This window comes from Odocoileus virginianus, chromosome 11, assembly GCF_023699985.2.
Source record: "Odocoileus virginianus isolate 20LAN1187 ecotype Illinois chromosome 11, Ovbor_1.2, whole genome shotgun sequence".
Classification (NCBI taxonomy): domain Eukaryota; kingdom Metazoa; phylum Chordata; class Mammalia; order Artiodactyla; family Cervidae; genus Odocoileus; species Odocoileus virginianus.
Genome location: NC_069684.1, coordinates 14,247,095 through 14,265,777, shown reverse-complemented (window position 1 = coordinate 14,265,777; position 18,683 = coordinate 14,247,095). Strand labels below are relative to the sequence as shown.

Sequence of the window (18,683 nt, the reverse complement as noted above, 5' to 3'; positions counted from 1 at the left end):
ACAAAAATTATATTTTGCACCAGAAGCCTCTGTCATGGTAAACATCAGGACTTGCTCTAGGACCAAAAAAGAAAGAAAGGCTCTTCTATTTTTCACTGGCTATGTTCTGGCTGTATTGGTTGGGACAGGGAAGGGCACATGACCTCAGCATGTCCAATCAGAGTGAGTGTTAGGTTCAGCAAGAGAGGTTCTTACAGTTTCCACTGGTTATATCCTGGATGCAGTGATTGGGTCAGGAAGGATCACATGACCTGATTCAATCCAATCATAGTGAGCTTCAGGACTTGCAAGTGAGGCTGACAGAAAGCCTCGGCTCTGAGAGGAGGTGAGGACAGGACACTGGGCTTCCATCTTGTTACTGTGGAGAAGTCTGAAGGTTTCTGACCATGGAGATTTGGGCCTAGTAAGGAAGCTAGGCTGAATTAAGGCAAAGATTTCAGATGGAAGAAAGAACAAACTGAGTTCCGACATCACTGGAACCGTGAATCCAGCCATACCTGAAGTTGGGCCTGTGCCCAAGGGATTTTAGGTCAGGAGACAACCAACCCCAGCCCTTTTTTCCTTAATCTTAAAATTTTTTTCCCTTTATTTTTTTTAAAACTGAAGTATAGTTGATTTCATGGATCACAGCCTTGTCATGGCAAAGAGGCTTGCATAACTCAATAAAGCTAAGAGCCATGCCATGCAAGGCCACCCAAGATGAACAAGCCATGGTGGAGAGTTCTAACAAGATGTGGTTCACTGGAGAAGGGAATGGCAAACCGCTCCATATTCTTGCCATGAGAACCCCCTCAATAGTATGAAAAGGCAAAAAAACATGACACCAGAAGATGAAGCTCCAGGTCAGAAGGTGTCCAATATGCTACTGGAGAAGCGTGGAGAAATAACTCCAGAAAGAATGAAGTGGCTGGGCCAAAGCAGAAAGGACACTCAGTGTTGGATGCATCTGATAGTGAAAGTGAAATCCAACGCTGTAAAGAACAATATTGCATAGGAACCTGGAATGTTAGGTCCATGAATTAAGGTCAATTGGACATGGTCAAGCAGGAGATAGCAAAAGTGAACACTGATATATTAGGAATCAGTGAACTAAAATGGACTGGAATGGGTGAATTAACTCAGATGACCATTATATCTACTACTATGGGCAAGAATCCCTTAGAAGAAATGGAGTAGCCATCATAGTCAACAAGAGTCCAAAACGCAGTACTTCAGTGCAATCTCAAAAATGACAGAATGATCTCAGTTCGTTTCCAAGGCAAACCACTCAGCATCACAGTAATCCAAGTCTATGCCCCAACCACTAATGCTGGAGAAGATAAATGGTTCTATGAAGACCTACAAACCTTGTAAATAACAAAAAAGATTTCCTTTTCATCATAGGGGATTGGGATGCCAAAAGGGAAGTCAAGAGATACCTGGAGTAACAGGCAAGTGTTGCCATGGAGTACAAAATGAAGCAGGGCAAAGGCTAACAGTTTTGTCAAGAGAACACACCGGTCACAGCAAACACCCTCTCCCAACAACAGAAGAGACAACTCTACACATGGACATCCCCAGACGGTCAGCACTGAAATCAGACTGATTATATTCTTTGCAGCTGGAGATGGAGAAGCTCTATACAGTCAGCAAAAACAAGACCTGGAGCTGACTGTGGCTCAGGTCATAAACTCCTCACTGCAAAATTCAGGGTTAAATTGAAGAAACTAGGGAAAACCACTAGACCATTCAGGTATGACCTAAATCAAATCCTTTATGATCATACAGTGGAAGTGACAAATAGATTCAAGGGATTAAATCTGGCAGACAGAGTGCCTGAAGAACTATAGTGGTTCATAACATTGTACAGGAGGCAGCAACTAAAGCCATTTCAAAGAAAGAGAAATGTCCGAAGACAAAATGGTTGTCTGAGGAGGCCTTACAAGTAGCTGAGAAAAGAAGAGAAGTGAAAGGCAAGGGAAAAGGGGAAAAATATATCCAACTGAATGCAGAGTTCCAGAGAATAACAAGGAGAGATAAGAAGGCCTTCTTAAGTGAACAATGCAAAGAAATAGATGAAAACAATAGAATGGGAAAGACTAGAGATCTTGTCAAGAAAACTGGAGATAGTAAGGGAGAATTTCAAGCAAGGATGGACACGATAAAGGACAGAAATGGCAAGGACCTAACAGAAGCAGAAGATATTAAGAAGCAGTGGCAGGAATACACAGAAGAACTACACAATAACAATCTTAATGACCCGGATAAGCATGACGGTGTGGTCACTCACCTAGAGCCAGACATCCTGGAGTTCGAAGTAACGTGGGCCTTAAGAAGCATTACTAATAACAAAGCTAGTGGACGTGATGGAATTCCAGCTGAGCTATTTTAACTCCTAAAAGATGATGCTGTTAAAGTGCTGCACTCAGTATGTCAGCAAATATGGGAAACTCAGCAGTGGACACAGGACTGGAAAAGGATAGATTTCATTTCAACCCCAAAGAAAGGCAATGCCAAAGAATATTCAAATTACTGCACAATTGTGCTCATTTCACAACCTAGTAAGATTATGCTCAAAATCCTTCAAGTTCGGCTTCAGCAGTACATGGACTGAGAACTTCCAGATTTACAAGGTGGGTTTAAAAAAGGCAGAGGAACCAGAGATCAAATTGCTAACATTCATTGGATAATAAAAAAATCAAAAAAATTCCAGAAAAATATCTACTTCTGCTTCATTGACTATGCTAAACCCTTTGGTTGTATGGGTCACAACAAACTGGCAAATTCTTCAAGAGATGGGAATACCAGACCACCTGACCTGCTTCCTGAGAAATCTGTATACAGGTCAAGAAGCAACACTTAGAACCAGACATAGAACAATGGACTGATTCCAAATTGGGAAAGGAATACAAGAAGGTTGCATATTGTCACCCTGCTTATTTAACTTATATGCAGAGTACACCCTGCAAAATGCCAAGCTGGATGAAGCACAAGCTGGAATCAAGATTGCCGGGAGAAATATCAATAACCTCAGATATGCAGATGATACCACTCTATGGCAGAAAGTGAAGAGGAACTAAAGAGCCTTTTGATGAAGGTGAAAGAAAAGAGTGAAAAAGTGGGTTTGAAACTCAACATTCAAAAAACTTAGATCATGGCATCTGGTCTCATCACTTCATGGCAAATATTAATAAAAGGGGAGAAGTGGAAGCACTGACTGATTTTATTTTCTTGAGCTTCAAGATCACTGCAGACTGTGACTGCAACCATGAAATTCAAAGACACTTGCTCCTTCAAAGGAAAGGTATGACAAATCTAGACAGCATATTAAAAAGCAGAGACACCACTTTGTCGACAAAGGTCTGCATAGTCAAAGCTATGGTTTTTCCAGTAGTAATGCACAGATGTGAGAGTTGGATCATAAAGAAGGCTGAACACTGAAGAATTCATACTTTCAAATTATGGTGCTGGAGAAGACTCTTGAGAGTCCCTTGAACTGCAAGCAGATAAAACCAGTCAATCCTAAAGGAAATTAACCCTGAATATTCACTGGAAGGACTGATACTGAAGCTGTAGCTCCAATACCTTGGCCATCTGATACTAAGAGCCAACTCATTGGAAAAGACATTGATGCTGTGAAAGATTGAGGCAAAATAAGGGGGCGGCAGAAGATGAGATGGTTAGATAGCATCACCGACTCAGTGGACACAAATATGAGACAACTGTGGGAGACAGTAGAGAATAGAGGAGCCTGGTGCGCTACAGTCCGTGGGGTCACAAAGAGTTGAAGAGACCGTCTTTTCTCCATTGTATATTCTTTCCTCCTTTGTTGAAGATAAATTGATTGCAGTGTGTGGGTTTATTTCTGGGCTCTCTATTCTATTCCATTGATCCATATGTCTGTTTTTGTGTAATAACATGCTGTTTTGATTAATGTAGCTTTTTTTTTTTTTTTTTTTGCAAAATCATATGACCAGCTCTAGACTAAAGCAATTGCTTCAGTCAGGGTAGAACTTTACTTGACCTGACATGGGTCATGGTGCCTCCCGGAGCTAAGATGAAAAAAATGTTCACATACTTGCTACTTGTGGGTGTTTCAGTACTTTTGTGTAATGGTCACAAGATGATAAATCAGAGTCTCTAATCTCAGGAAGACTCACTGTAGACACATCTCTCAAAGGAGAGAAACGTAATCTCAGTAGCTTTTAGAAATTCCGCACTACACTTATCATTTCAGATGCTAGCACCTGAATCATTCTAATAACCACAAGAATGATGACACATACAGATATTTACAGCACAAAATACTTGGAGACTGATGACTAATGAGACTGTGGGACATGCAAGTGCAATTATGGCTGCTAAGGGTTTTTACCAAAAGCATAAAAATGTAACAATGATAAAATATGCCACCACTTGCCCTCATACCTGAGGCTGTTTTTCAGTAAAATGGTCTAGGATGGAATTATAATATCATGACATCTGAACAATTCTGGTCAGCAGACAAAATGCTCTGCTGTTTGGGAAACATAACAGGATTGCAAAGCATCATAAAAGCAGTGAAGCAGTTGGTTAAACAGATATGCAGACATACAGATAAGATAAAATGTAAGTATGTGCTCTGATGGGAGGGCATAAGTCAAGGGAAAATTGTGAGACTAACAAGCTACAAGCAAGTTGAGAACTGAAACCATAAAACTGTGGGACCTAAAGTCTGGCATGGTGGTTCTCTTGGGAATACCTAAAATAATGTTGATAAGGGCCACAAAATCAGAGTAGCAATAACATATTCTGCATCAATAAGATAGTGATTGAAGAAACCCAAACAAAACAAACTGCTGTAGGTCTAAGAAGGCTGTTTTCATTCTTGTAAGAACCACTAATCAACTGCTCAAGCATATCAGGACCCACAGCAAAAGAGAGAAGAATTGAAAATGGTGTGATCTTGAGAAAGTTTAGGAACAGTTTGATTCAGACTGGCCTCAAATCTGAACTGTGTTATCTAATCTGTTTTTAAAAACACTATCTGTTATATTATTTAATGCTCAAAACAGCATTGTGAATTAGACATTATCTCCATTTTATCAATGAGAAAAGTGAAACTCAAAGAGGTTAAATAACTTGTCAATGACCCAGTGGTGAGAAGGTGACGAATCCAGCCCCAGGAAGCAGGAATTGAGAATGAAAATAAGAATGTTCTTTTTTTTTTTCCTGCTCAATTACCAGCCAAAACTGGATTCTTCATAAAAGAATTGGTAATTTATAGATATTTAATTTATAACTTTTAGGTATAAGTTTTTTTTTTTTTTTCTTTTGGGCTGTACTGTGTGACATACAGGATCTTAGTTCCCTGAACAGGGATTGAACCCGTGGCCCTTGCAGTCCTACAGTGGAAGCCTGGAGTCCTAACCACTGGACCGCTCAGGAATTCCATCTTAGGTGTAATTAAAAAAAAAATCCTTTTGTAATTAATAAACAGGATATCATTAAAACTTTGAGGAACAATGGCACACTGCATGGGCATTTTTTTCCAAGTTAAAAAAAAAAATTGGTTATTACCAAACTCAGTGACCATATCTTAGCAACCAGAACAAGTTTACTTGAAAATGATGAGCAAAGCAAAAAAAAGCAATATAGTTCATAAATTGTAAGCTAAGGGAGCAAGTTTTAACCTTAAAATGAAAAGGGGAAAAAAAACAAAATTTGATTCAAAATGAAACTTCAGTTAGTGCCAAATGTGATAAAAACCTTAATAAACACAAGAGTGAGTTCATGAGTGTTTCCTCCACATCAGTTAGTTGTCATACCAACAACTGCTCTATATTAGGCTCTGCTAGCGCTTGGCCATATGCTAAGGGCTTCAGTGCATTCAAGTGTTTAATCCTCACAACAACATTGTGATGAAAGAATCATTTTACAGATGAGAAAACTAAGGTTCACAGAGATTAATAACTTATGCAAGGACACATATATCTAGAAACTGGTAAAGGTGTGGTTCAAAGTGCAAAATATTAACCATTATGCTCCACTGCCTCTTCTTAAGCTTCCCTGAGAGGATGATGTAGTGGGACACATGAAGTATAGAGTGATTTGTTGTAATTATCATTATTATTTGCACTGTGTTGATCATTTGCTTCAAAGAGCAAATCAAATGTTGAATAATCCTGAAATAGAGAAAGCAGAGAAGCTATTAGCTTAATGAAGGTTTGAAAGAATAAGACTACCCAAGAAATCGGTATGAGTATGCCTGGGAAGTGGTATAATAAGTTTGCATTCTATGTTATTTCTGTTTTCCATCAGAAATGGGAAGGAAACATATTGTCAGCCTGAAGCCTCTTCCTAACGGTTTAGCATCAGAGGTGATTACTCAGAGTATCTGTGGAGGATGTCTTGACTAGTTTTGAACTTAGAGTCAAGAGAGTAGAGTTTTAAATTGGTTACGACATTTAATCCATAAATAGTCACTATTCATTTCAAAGGGAACTTGAGAATCTATTGACTGAGTCTCTGAATATGTGTACCGTATGAGATCTAGAAGGAATCAGTGGGATCCTTCAGCCTCACACTCTTAGTTTAATGGAGGCCAGAGCTAAACTTTAGTTTTCCAAATTCTCTGCCCAATGTTCTTTCATCTATACCACATTACCACCCTTGATGGGGAAAGACGTGGGAGCCAATAAAATCTGAGGTCCTCTCAGGTGCTAGGCACTTTACATATGTTACCTCACTTTCTCCACATTTTACAAACAAGGAAAATAATGAGACAAGCAGAAAAAAGCTAATGGAAAAAATCCACAAGTATAAATGGAATAAAGTATGTGAAATGTTCTGAATTTTTAGGAACCCATGCAAATCCAAACACAATCTTAATAGATAATTCTTCAGCGACACAGGAGGCTTAAGACTGGGAAGACGCAGAGACACCGAGCAGAGAGCAAGAGCTGGGGGAGGTGACTGGGACAGACCTCGAGGCCCCGTGATATAGGGACCGGTTCCTGCACTGGTCACTCAGTAGAACCTTCCATGTTCACACTCACTTGTAATTACTTGTTCAAAGTCTATCTCGCCCACTTGTTCAAAGTCTATCTCTGCAAGCATCTGCGTGCTCTACAGTGATAGGCCTGGAACCTACTATAACCCACAGTAAGGGTCTGTTGACGGAAATGAATACCTGAATCCGTTAGCGCTCATTGAATCAGTCAGTCTCAAAGAACAGGGCATGCCAATCAACCCAGACAACATTTAAGAGTGCAGCAAGAACCAGCAGTAACAAGGAAATGTCTTACCTCTTTGTTCTCATAGCTTTCCACAGCAAAGTCATTTTTAACCACAACATATCTCTCTCTCCATTTCTTTATGTCCTCAGCAAACTGTGACAGTTCTCCTTCATACAAAACAGTTCCCGGCTCCAGTGGGGGCTTAAAGAAGATGAATACAATTAACCATGACAACAAAAGATGGCATATCATGCTATCACTGCCTATTCCTGGTATTTCAAAGAATATTTCTGGAAGCTATCTTGTGCTGAGATCCTCGGGAAATTGTTGTTTTCCCCACTTCCCTCCACATTTCCCATTCCTACTTCTCTCCCTGACCAAATGCAAATATTTCTCTTATTGATAACTTTGTAATCTGCATTCCCTCCATTATCCTCCAAGAACAGAAGCATATGGTAGAAGGGATTACAGTAGCAAGGCTATGCCTTGCATACATGTGGTACTTAATAAATTCTTCATACACTCTGTGGAAGAGAGGGAGAGAGGTGGTTAGCTGTCAGTTGTGAACATCTATCCCAGCATCCTGAATATGCCTCAGGGTTAATTCCTGAAAAAACAGGGGAGTTCACAGGCTGTTCCCCTATTTGTCAACCTTCAGTGGCTGCCTCAATAGTCAGTGCTCAGTGGTTTCCCCAAACACAAAGCTCTGGGGACCCGGGCTATAAAACTTAACCTACCTCCAAGCTCCTCAAAGAGATCATACCTGCTCTCTGGTTAAAGAACAAGCAGGCAAGCCAGCAAACCATTCTACCTCTTCAATTTAAAGGTTTGTGGATTTCTCATTAATAACGCTGGTGAAATATATGCTTTAGGGAAGTCCCTGTTAGGTTCCTAGACAGGTCTCTATTGGGCTAACTGTGTAAGGGATAATTCTCATCCTGCCTCATGTATTATCTCAAAATATAGGAATGGGCCTCTTGTCTTTCATGTGTCACTGACTTTACAATTCTGTTATTCATAAACTATAGTGCCTCTCTTTCTGACTTGCTTCACTCTGTAAAACAGGCTCTGGGTACATCCACCTCACTAGAACTGACTCAAATTCATTCTTCATGGAATCTAGAAAGATTGATGAGCCTATTTTCAGGGAAGGAATGGAGACACAGATGTAGAGAATGGACTTGTGGACGCAGTGGGGGAGGGAGACAGCGGGAGAAACGGGGGAAGTAGCATCGACATATGATCTTCCCGACCCAGGGATCCACCAGGTCGCCTGCATTGAAGGCAGATTCTTTACCATATGAGCCAGCAGGGAGCCCCATAAAACAGAGAGCTGATGAGAAGTTGCCGTATAACACAGGGAGCTCAAACTGGTGCTCTGTGATGACTTAGAGGTGGGGTGAGGGGACGGGGAGGAGGTGCTAGAGGAAGGGGATATATGTGTAATTATGGCTGATTCACGTTGTTGCAAGGCAGAAACCAAAACAACATTGTAAAGCAATTTTCCTCCAATTAAAACATGAATTAAAAAGAAAAAACTAGAGTGCCTTTAACACAATATTGTAAGCCAACTATATCTTAATGAAAGAAAATCATAGTCCCTTTAGAAATGTCTCTCCACTTTCAAGCAAAATTTACACGAAGCATACAGAGAAGATAGATATGCTCGTAGTTTTAAAAATCCACTCAGGGATGGAATTTCTAAGGTAAATTTCAGGGTATTGAGACAGATGATGAGGCACTCTCCTACCTGGACTCCTTAACATGTAAAAGAGGCCCTCACTCTCCTCTTTAAATGAGACCGAAATCATATATAAGCATAACTTTATAGTTGTTACACACAGCACTTCTTAAAACTGGGCCACTTAAATCAACTGATATGCTTGTTAAAAATATGGGCTCACCTTAGATTTATTATATAAGAATCTCTGGGGATGTGGACCAGAATTTTCACTTTTATCAAACTCTCTAAATTTTTTCAACAACTATTTTATGGGGATGACAATCAGTTATTTCTGCAAACCCATGCCACTAAATCTGTTGGTCAACTAGCAGCATATTGGACCCATTTATCATTCACCCTTTCTTGAAATCCCTTCTTTATTTGTCTCAGGCACATTGCACTTCCCTGGTTTCTTTTTCCTACTCCACTGGCTATTTTTTTTTTTTCAGTCCATCTTGCTGGAATCTTCTCCTTTTTCTGATCTCCAAATGTTGAAGGGGCCAGGACTTGGTCATGGAACTTCTCCTTTTCTGTTGACACTCTCCCTTGATCATGTCCCATGACTTCAATACCAGTTAGGAGCTAAGAAATCCCAGATTTCTATTCTCCAGCCTCAACCTCTCCACTGAGCTCCAAGTCAGAGCATTTAACTATCTATTTCAGTATTTCCACAGGTGCATGTCAAATAAGTCTCTTAAACATAATATGAACAGAAGTGAACTTAGGATCCCATTCACCTCTGACTCTCCTGAGGAAAACACAGATCCTTCTGCTTATTTGCTCAGGCTGAAAGCTGTCATCACTGATTCTCTCTTCTTCTGTTCTCTCATATCCAACCCATCTGCAAGTTCAGTCAGCTTGGACATGGAGTCTTCTCCCAACTGCCTCCACCACCACCCTAGTCCAATTTGCCATCATCCTTCTCTTGGACTGCTACAGTCTTTCTTGCCAGTTTCCAGTTCCCTCTCATGTCCCTTCCTGTAGCCTATTCTCTACAGAAAGCCCAGAGAGATCACTTAAAATTATGTCACTCTGTATTCCATACCCTCCAATAGCTTCCCATCGCACTTAAAATAAAAACCCTCATTGCGGTCTATGGTCCTATATGATCCGGCTTCTATTAGTCACTCTATTCTTTTTACAACTCCCTCCCTTGCTCACAAGGCTCTCACACATCAGCCTTCCTGCTGCACTTTCAACTGCTGCAAAATCTTTGCAATTTTATTCCATGTGCTTGGAACACTCTTTCCACAGATACTCACACAGCCTATTCTTTTATTTCACTCTAGTTTCTGCTCAAATGTCATCTCCAAAAAAGGCTTCTCTGAAATATTTATGACTCCGATTTTATTTTACTTGATAGCATTTCTCATTACATGATATCACCTGATATTCATTTATTTAGTTATTGTCTTTCTTCTATTTGAATATTAACAGGAAAGCAGAAAATTTGTCTTGTTCTCTAGTACTTAGAATAGGGCCTGGCAAGCAAGCATGCATGCTAAGTTGCTTCAGTCATGTCTGACTCTTTCCAACCTTATGGACTGTAGCCCACCAGGCTCTTCTGTCCATGAGATTCTCCAGGCAAGAATACTGAAGTGGGCTGCCATGCCCTCCTCCGGGGCATCTTCCCAAACCCATGTCTCTTGTCTCCTGCATTGGCAGGCAGGCTCTTTACCACTAGTGCCACCTGGGAAGCCCCAGGGCCTGGCACATAGTATTAATAAATATTTGTTTAGGCTGTGGATAATTATTATAATGGAGCAAAGGAGAAAGAATAAACTACAGTTTAGAAGATAAAATCACATTTGATCAATGACCAAATTTAAAATGCCAAAAGTATCAGGCACTGAAATTATGACTTTTTTTGTACTGAACTTCATCAGAGCAAGTCAAATTTCCTGACATCAAAGCATCAGTGTGGAAAAAGATAATAAAATTGGAAATCATGCCTGTTTTCTTTTTATATGGATTGCACCATCAACAAGAAATCCTATGTTCTAACTTCCGGGCAAATAGCTTTTTGAGCATGATTTGAGAACAGATTTTTTTTAAACTGTCACACAAATTATTGCTTATTTCAGAAATATTATGAGTTATAAACCATTCTTAGTGGGAGAAATATGGAAACCAAACATCCATGGGTTACCTTGGTCTTCAAAAATTGTGATGTTAAATCTCTTTGCTGTTCTACTTCACTGCGCACATGATTGCAGAAAGCCACAGAGTACTGGCGACTGTAGTAGGGACTGAAGTTTTTGATGGCTGCCTCCGTTTTCCCTGAAAAAACATGAAAATCAGAATTTAGAAATGCATCATCTGTCACAGAATAGACTCATATCTCCATAATTCTATAAATACCCCCTCAAGGTTCCCCACACCTCTGCTTTCTAGGGATTTGTTATTTTCCCACAGTTCCTGAGAACTTTGATAGCTTTATGGATTCCCCCCTTTCTGGCATCACCCTGAGCGACTTCAAGGTCCCCGAGGGCCATCTATCCAGTTACCAACTTGCTCCACTTTACATCAACAGCCCATTGTCATGACCATAAACTCAACCATCCTCCCAGTTCTTCTACAACCACATTCGACCTCACCCTGTTCTCCATGTCACCTTGCTCTTCATTATCCCCTACCGCCAGTCATTCAACTCCTCCTACACAGTAATGCCACAGTCCCAGGCTCCACCATTTCAGCTCTGCACACGCATCACTCCATTTTTTTTTTTTTTTCAGATCCTGAGGCTCCACTTCTAGTCCTGCTGATCCACAGCCCTGGATAAAATCAACAAGCTATTTCTTCTAGCTTTGCTCCCATGTCTCTAGTCTAAACGTTTTTTGTGATTCAAAGAATTATATAATTACCATGGGGAAACTTTTGGCTTAGGAGTCTTGAGACCTGAATTCTGGTCCCAATTCTAGAAGACAGAGAAGTGAACCAGCCGTATGACCTTGGGTGTCACTCCTTCTCTCTGGGCTCCAGCATCCTAACTATAAAAGAAGGTGCTCACTAGTCCACACTTCTCTTGGAATCTACGTGACAGTGAAATATAACCATGGAAGTACAGCTGCCTGACAACCAAGACTGATAACTACAATATGATCTCTCAGCACCAGAAGAAAATAAAGCTGAAGATTAATCATGTGGGGGAGGGGAGAGGTTGAGGACTGGAGATGGAGGGAGAGGGAGAGTTAGGCACTGGAATGCTCTTGAGCTTTTCCAACCTGGGCAACCAAACTGCAGGAAAGGAGAAGGAAAAATAGGGGAGGAAGGCCAAAGAAGCAGTCTGAAGCAGATGAGAAATCCTCACAACCTTTCAAGGACTTACCACTGAGAATAGAAATAAATACAGTTCCCACTGACTGTGCTTACCAGCTGTTAGTCCTTGGAATGAAATGTTAGTTTGAAAAAAGTAAATCTGATATAATATTCCAAAATATTTTTAAATGCTCTCATGTGAACCTGGCATAATTTTTGTTTTCAAATTTGATATTATAGTCAACAGAGAAACATTAAAACATAAAGGTAAAATTTGTTTAGAGCTATTATGCATGTAAAATTTCAAAACTAAGTGAAGGGTTATAACCACATAGATAAAGATACTCAGTATGAGAACCATGAATCCATACTTGCCAACGTCTATGCCTATGGAATCACTGCCCCAAACACCCACAAGTGTATGAGTTGTTCAGTCACTCAGTCATGTCCAACTCTGTGACCCCATGATGGCAGCACACTCGGCTTCCCTGTCCTTCACCACCTCCCGGAGCTTGCTCAAACTCATTCTCTCTATATGGAAAGTCCTACTGTGGCCCATGCATTTAGGTCTCATAATATATATGAGGTAAAGGGGAATTCTCACTTATTCCCTCAATAAAATGACATTTTCTGGTTGTATTCATGAGTTTTAATAATTACTACTTGTAAGGTGCTTTGAGACCTACTAATAATAGGTTCTGTAGAAATGCAAATAAAAGCTCCTATAATTTGAATCAGGCATGCTTTCCCTTGCTCTGTGAGTTTATGGTATTACTATTAATCAGTATTTGCATAATACTCTCATATGCTCAGGCTTTTAAGTATCTAATTGGTCATTATTTTATTCACTTTTATGCAGTACATAAGAAGGAAAATTCTATATACTTGTCTATAATTTCCTTGTATAAGCGTGGGGCATCTTTGAGAATTCCCACAATGAGGATGTCTCACCTCACTGAAACATATAAATGATTAACAAAAGTTGCCCATTAGGTCCAAGTAACCACTGTTTAGTCTAGCAGAAGAAGACTAGTTAATTTCTGATGGTAATTTTTGTACGCTTGCAAGCACTTGGATTTAAATAAAAAGAGATGGATGTCATTTTATGATGAGTTCTACAGAACCTTGAAACCTGATATCCTGCCACATCACCAAACCTCCCTCAAGGATGTTTTGCTTCTACTGAGATGCTACAATGCCTCTACGCTCTTCCAACCTAGGAGAAAAACGATTCTGTGACTTGAATATCTGCATACGGTACAATCCAGACAGCAATGACTATGGAGGGAGTACTCATAAAAAAGGGATCACAAAAAAAAAAAAATAGAAGGGATCACAGCTTTCGAGGGTAATTAACCTAATGACTGTTTCCAAATGTGGATAAAACAGCTAAAACATCACAAGTTCTAGGAGGAAAATAACTTAAAAGCTATTCCCAAAATGTATCTAGATTTTAGATTCAGCTGATCTAAACCCAAATAAAAGAATGCCCAGTATAGAGATCTTGACAATTTGAGAAAAGCCTAGAGTTGGGGCAAAATAACACTGTAGTTGAGGATGGATTCTGGAGTTAGATAAGGGATGAATCGCATCTCTGCTACTTACTAGTCATAAGACTTCACACCAGTTTCTTCCTCTCATATAAAATGAAGCCAGTAAGAGTAGCATCCTCATGAATTAAGGTGTTATATTACTCAACCATTAAACATGAAATATTGACATTTGTAAGAATGTGTCTGGAGCTAGAGAATATTATGCTTAGCGAAATGTCAGGCTGACAAATACTATATGATACCACTTCTTGTGGAATCTAAAAAGTAACACAAATGAATGTATATGCAAAACAGAAATAGAAATATAAAATACAAGCTTGTGGTTGTCAAAGTGGAAAGAGAAAGGGAAATGACAAATTAGGGGTATGGAATTAATAGATACAAATCATTATATGTAAAATAGATAAGCAACAAGGATATACTGTATAGCAGAGTGAATTATATCCATTATCTTATAATAACCTATAGTGGAATATAATCTGAAAAAAATACTGAATCACTTCACTGCACATCTGAAATTAATACAACATTGTAAATCAACTATACTTGGATTTAAAAACAAGAGTAACAATCTCACAGTGTGGTCGTAATTACATGAAATAACACAGTAAAGTGCTCAGCACTGCATTTGGCACATAGAAAGTGCTCAGTAATCCCTAGTAATTAAATTGATGGTGAAGAACTCAAGCCAACCACCCAGGGAAGGTCCTTAAGCTGAACTAAGGAATGAAGAAGTCAAAAGCAAGTTGTCTACTGTAACTCTTTAACTAGGACCTGCCCTGTTGCTTACAAAAACCACTATCCTACTCACTGAAAATTCAGGACAAACATAACCTACATTTTCACAGATGTTTCAGGAATGCTTACCAGCATGTAAGAGGCTCTCAGTGCAACATGAATTAAAACCAACTAAATCAAACATTAGCCTTAATGAGCCAAAGTGAAAAGGCAAGTTAGTATATGTATTACATTGCATTCCCCACTCTGAGCCTAAATTTTTAAAATTGAAATATAGTTTATTTACAATGCTAATTATTTCTGTATAGCAAAGTGATTCAGTTATGCATATACTGTTGTTGGGCTGTTCAGTCACTAAGTCACATCCAACGTTTTGTGACCTCATGGACTGTAGCATGCCAGGCTTCCCAGTTCTTCACTATCTTCCGGACTTTGCTCAAATTCATGTTCATTGAGTCACTAATGCTATCTAGCCATCTCATCCTCTGCCACCTTCTTCACCTTTTGCCTTCGATCTTTCCCAGCATCAGGGTCTTTTCCAATGAATTGGCTCTTGACATCAGGTGGCCACAGTATTGGAGCTTCAACTCCATCACCAGTCCTTTCAGTGAATGTTCAGGACTGATTTCACTTAGGACTGACCAGTGTGATCTTCCGGTCCAAGGGACTCTCAAGAGTCCTCTCCAGCACCACAACTAGAAAGCATCAATTCTTCAGTGCTCAGCCTTCTTTATGTCCAACTCTCACTTCTGTACATGACTACTGGAAAAACCATAGCTTTGACTATATGGGCCTTTGTCAGCAAAGTGATGTCTTTGTTTTTTAATATACTGTCTAGGTTTGTCGTAGCTTTCCTTCCAAGGAACATCTTTTAATTTCATGGCTACATACATTCTTTTTAATATTCTTTTCCATTATGGTTTATCATAGGATTTTGAACATAGTTCTCTGTGCTATACAGTAGGACCTTACAGCTTATTCATTCTATATATAAAAGCCTACATCTATTAACCCCAATCTTCCACTCCATCCCTATCCCAACCACCTTCCCCTTGGCAACCACCAATCAGTGCTCTATGTCTGTGATTCTGCTTCTGTTTCATAAATAGGTTCACTTGTCTTAGTTTAGATTTTACATATAAGTGATATTGTATGTTATTTGTCTTCCTCTTTCTGATTTATTTCACCTAGCATGATAATCTATAGGTCCATCCATTTTGCAGCAAATGACATTATTTCGTTCTTTTTAATGGCTGAGTAATACTCCATTGTATAGCCGTACTGTATTTTTATCCATTCATCTGTCTCCATGTCTTGGCTACTGTGAATAGTGCTGCTATGAACACAGCAGTGCATATTTCTTTTTGAACTATAGTTTTGCCTGGATATATGCCAGGAGTCGGATTGCTGGATCATATGGTAATTCTATTTTAGTTTTCTGAGGCACTTCCACACTATTTTCCACAGTGGCTACACTAACTTACATTCCCACCAACAGTAAATAGGAGGGTTCTCTTTTTCTCCACATCCTCTCAAGCATTTGTTATTTGTAGACTGTTTAACAACAGTCATTCTGACTGGTGTGAGGTGGTACCTCTTTGTAGTTTTGATTTGCACTTCTCTAATAATTAGAGAAATGTTGAGTATCTTTATGTGCCTATTGGCCATCTGTATGTATTTGTTAGAGAAATGCTTATTTAGGTCTTCTGCCCATTTTGGGGTAGGGCTGTCTGTTTTTTCATTGTTGAATTGAATGAGCTATTTGTATATTTTGGAAATTAAATGCTTCTCAGTTGCATCGTTTGAAATATTTTCTCCCATTCTGTAGGTTATCTTTTTGCTTTGTTCATGGTTTCCTTTGCTGTGCAAAAGTTTGCAACTTTGTTAGGTCCCATTTGTTGTTTCTTTTTATTTGTATTGCTTTGGGGCTTCCCAGGTGGCACAGTGGTAAAGAATTTGCCTGCCAATGCAGGAGACGCAAGAGACACTTGTTCAATCCCTGGGTCCAGAGGATCCCCTGGAGAAGGAATTAGCAACCTACTGCAATATTCTTGCCTAGAAAATTCCACGGACAGAAGAACCTAGTGGGTTACAGTCCATGGGCTCACAAAGAGTCAGACACAACTGAGTGACTGAGGGCAGTGCGGGAGACTGCCCTAAGAAAACATTGGTACGATTTACGTCAGAGAACGTTTTGCCTATGTTCTCTTCTAGTAGTTTTATGGTGTCATGTCTTCTGTTTAAGTCTTCAGACATTTTGAGTTTTATTTTTGTGTATGGTGAAAGGGTGTGTTCTAACTCCATTGATTTACATGCAGCAGTCCAATTTTCCCAGCACCGCCTGATGAAGAAACTGTCTTTTTCCCAGTGTATATTCTTGCCTCCTTTGTCAAAATTTAATTGACCATAGGTGTGTGGGTTTATTTCTGGACTCTATTCTGCTCCATTGATCCATTTGTCTGTTTTTGTTCTAATACCACACTGTTTTGATTACTGCAGCTTAGTAGTATTTCCTGAAGTCTGGGAGGGTTACGCCTTCTGATTTGTTCTTTTTTTTCTAGGATTGCCTTGGCAATTCTGGGTCTTTTATGGTTCCATATGAATTTTAGGATTATTTGTTCTAGTTCTGTGAAAAATGTGTGAGCCTCAATTTTGTCACCTATAAAATGAGGATTGTAAGACACTCATTTTCACAGTGTTTTATAAGTACTCAACGGGATATTCTGCAGGTTAAAAAGTACCTAAAGCAGTATCAGATACTTTAGATACTCAATAAATTTTGACTATTATTAATATCCCACCATAAGGGCATTCAAATAAGTGGATCAGCCCACAGGCACCACATAAAATAATTTCTGCTTAAACCAGCTTGTTTCCACAGTTCTCAAGATTCTTGAGTATTGAATTACCTTCCTCTCCACCCTCTGCAGTTTAGTATCATATTCTCTTGCCTAAATTGTTTTTGAAACACAATGCCAGGTCTTTCTCTAAAAGGAAGTTACTCAATAATATAAAGACTAGAACCGCAAAGGGCTTCTTCCACATTTTCCTGTACCAGCATTTTGGGCACAGGCATATTTCTTCTAATCCTACTTAAGTATTACAGCCTGTGCTGGGCGTTGTGCTGGTACAATTTACTTGACCAGGCTGGTCTTAATACTCTTCAGGGTAATCATCACTGAAGTTAAAAGAAACCTCCATGAGAGCTCTGTCCACAACACTTAGCTTCAGTTCAACTTTGTAAAAGTAAGAAAAGTATCTTCTGGCCCTTTTAAAAGCATCTGAATTCATACAGGTTCAAAACTCAGCACTATTATTTGCTTCCTTTCCCCTTGCTCCCATATTCAGTCATTCAGATCTTGTCAGTCCTATTTTCACAATATTTCTTGAATCCATCTCCTTTTCCCCATCCTGACCACCACACCTTCAATCAGGTCTTTATTATATTGCAACAACATTGTACAAGTGTCGTAATCTGCCCTATCTCAAGATCCCAGCACAGCAAAAATCAAAACGAACAGGAAAAAAAAAAACTTTTGTAGCTCTTAGTTCTAAAAGAGGAACAAAAAAGTCAAAACCATGGTGGGGGTGGGGGGGGATGCCACTGCTAACACATAGATCCTGGAGGATTATAGGAAATAGCCAAAGCTTGGTCCCTATTGCAAAGGCAAGATTCCGGGAAGTGGCCAGAATGAGTCTAGAGTCAATGGAACAGAATAGGACAGGCTGAATCCTATCTGGCCACCATGGTCCTATTCAAGAGAAAGCTGACATGAGTTGTCAAGGCCCAAATACTGAAGTAGGGAACTGTCCTTCAGAACCAAGTCTTGCCTTTAATTTTCCCAGGCAACTCTTTTGAAAGCCTTAAGAGGCACACCTCATAGTCATAGACCATAATCCTCTGTATCCTGGCTATACAAGTTTCATTTGACATGTTGTTGCAAGACTCTGTTAATTCCTTCATAAAAACCTTCAACCATTCCCCATTGCCTAGAAGAGTAACCACCCAGACTGGCACCAAAGGCCCTGTGATCTGGCTCCAGCTCTCTTTTGCTTCCCACCTGTCCTACTCAGACTAACCCTTCTCATCCCCAGTACATGGCCATGCCCTCACCCCTCCTTTCCCCTTCACTGCAAGCCCAGGTGGCAATCCCAACCCAAGAAGAAGCCTTTCTGGCTCTCCCCTTCTTTTGTATTTGCCCCAAAATACACCAC

At 39.7% G+C, this 18,683-nt stretch overlaps 1 protein-coding gene across 1 annotated transcript in view; it reads right to left on the bottom strand.

Moving 5' to 3' along the window:
• Positions 1 to 18,683, bottom strand: part of NIBAN1 (niban apoptosis regulator 1) — a 174,043-nt gene that overhangs the window by 89,310 nt on the left and 66,050 nt on the right. Inside the window, exons 2-3 of the mRNA XM_020870563.2 lie at positions 11,069 to 11,199; positions 7,266 to 7,397 (exon numbers count right to left, since the gene is read on the bottom strand). Coding sequence (XP_020726222.2) covers positions 7,266 to 7,397; positions 11,069 to 11,199 — 263 coding nt within the window. The remainder of the gene's footprint in view (positions 1 to 7,265; positions 7,398 to 11,068; positions 11,200 to 18,683) is intronic.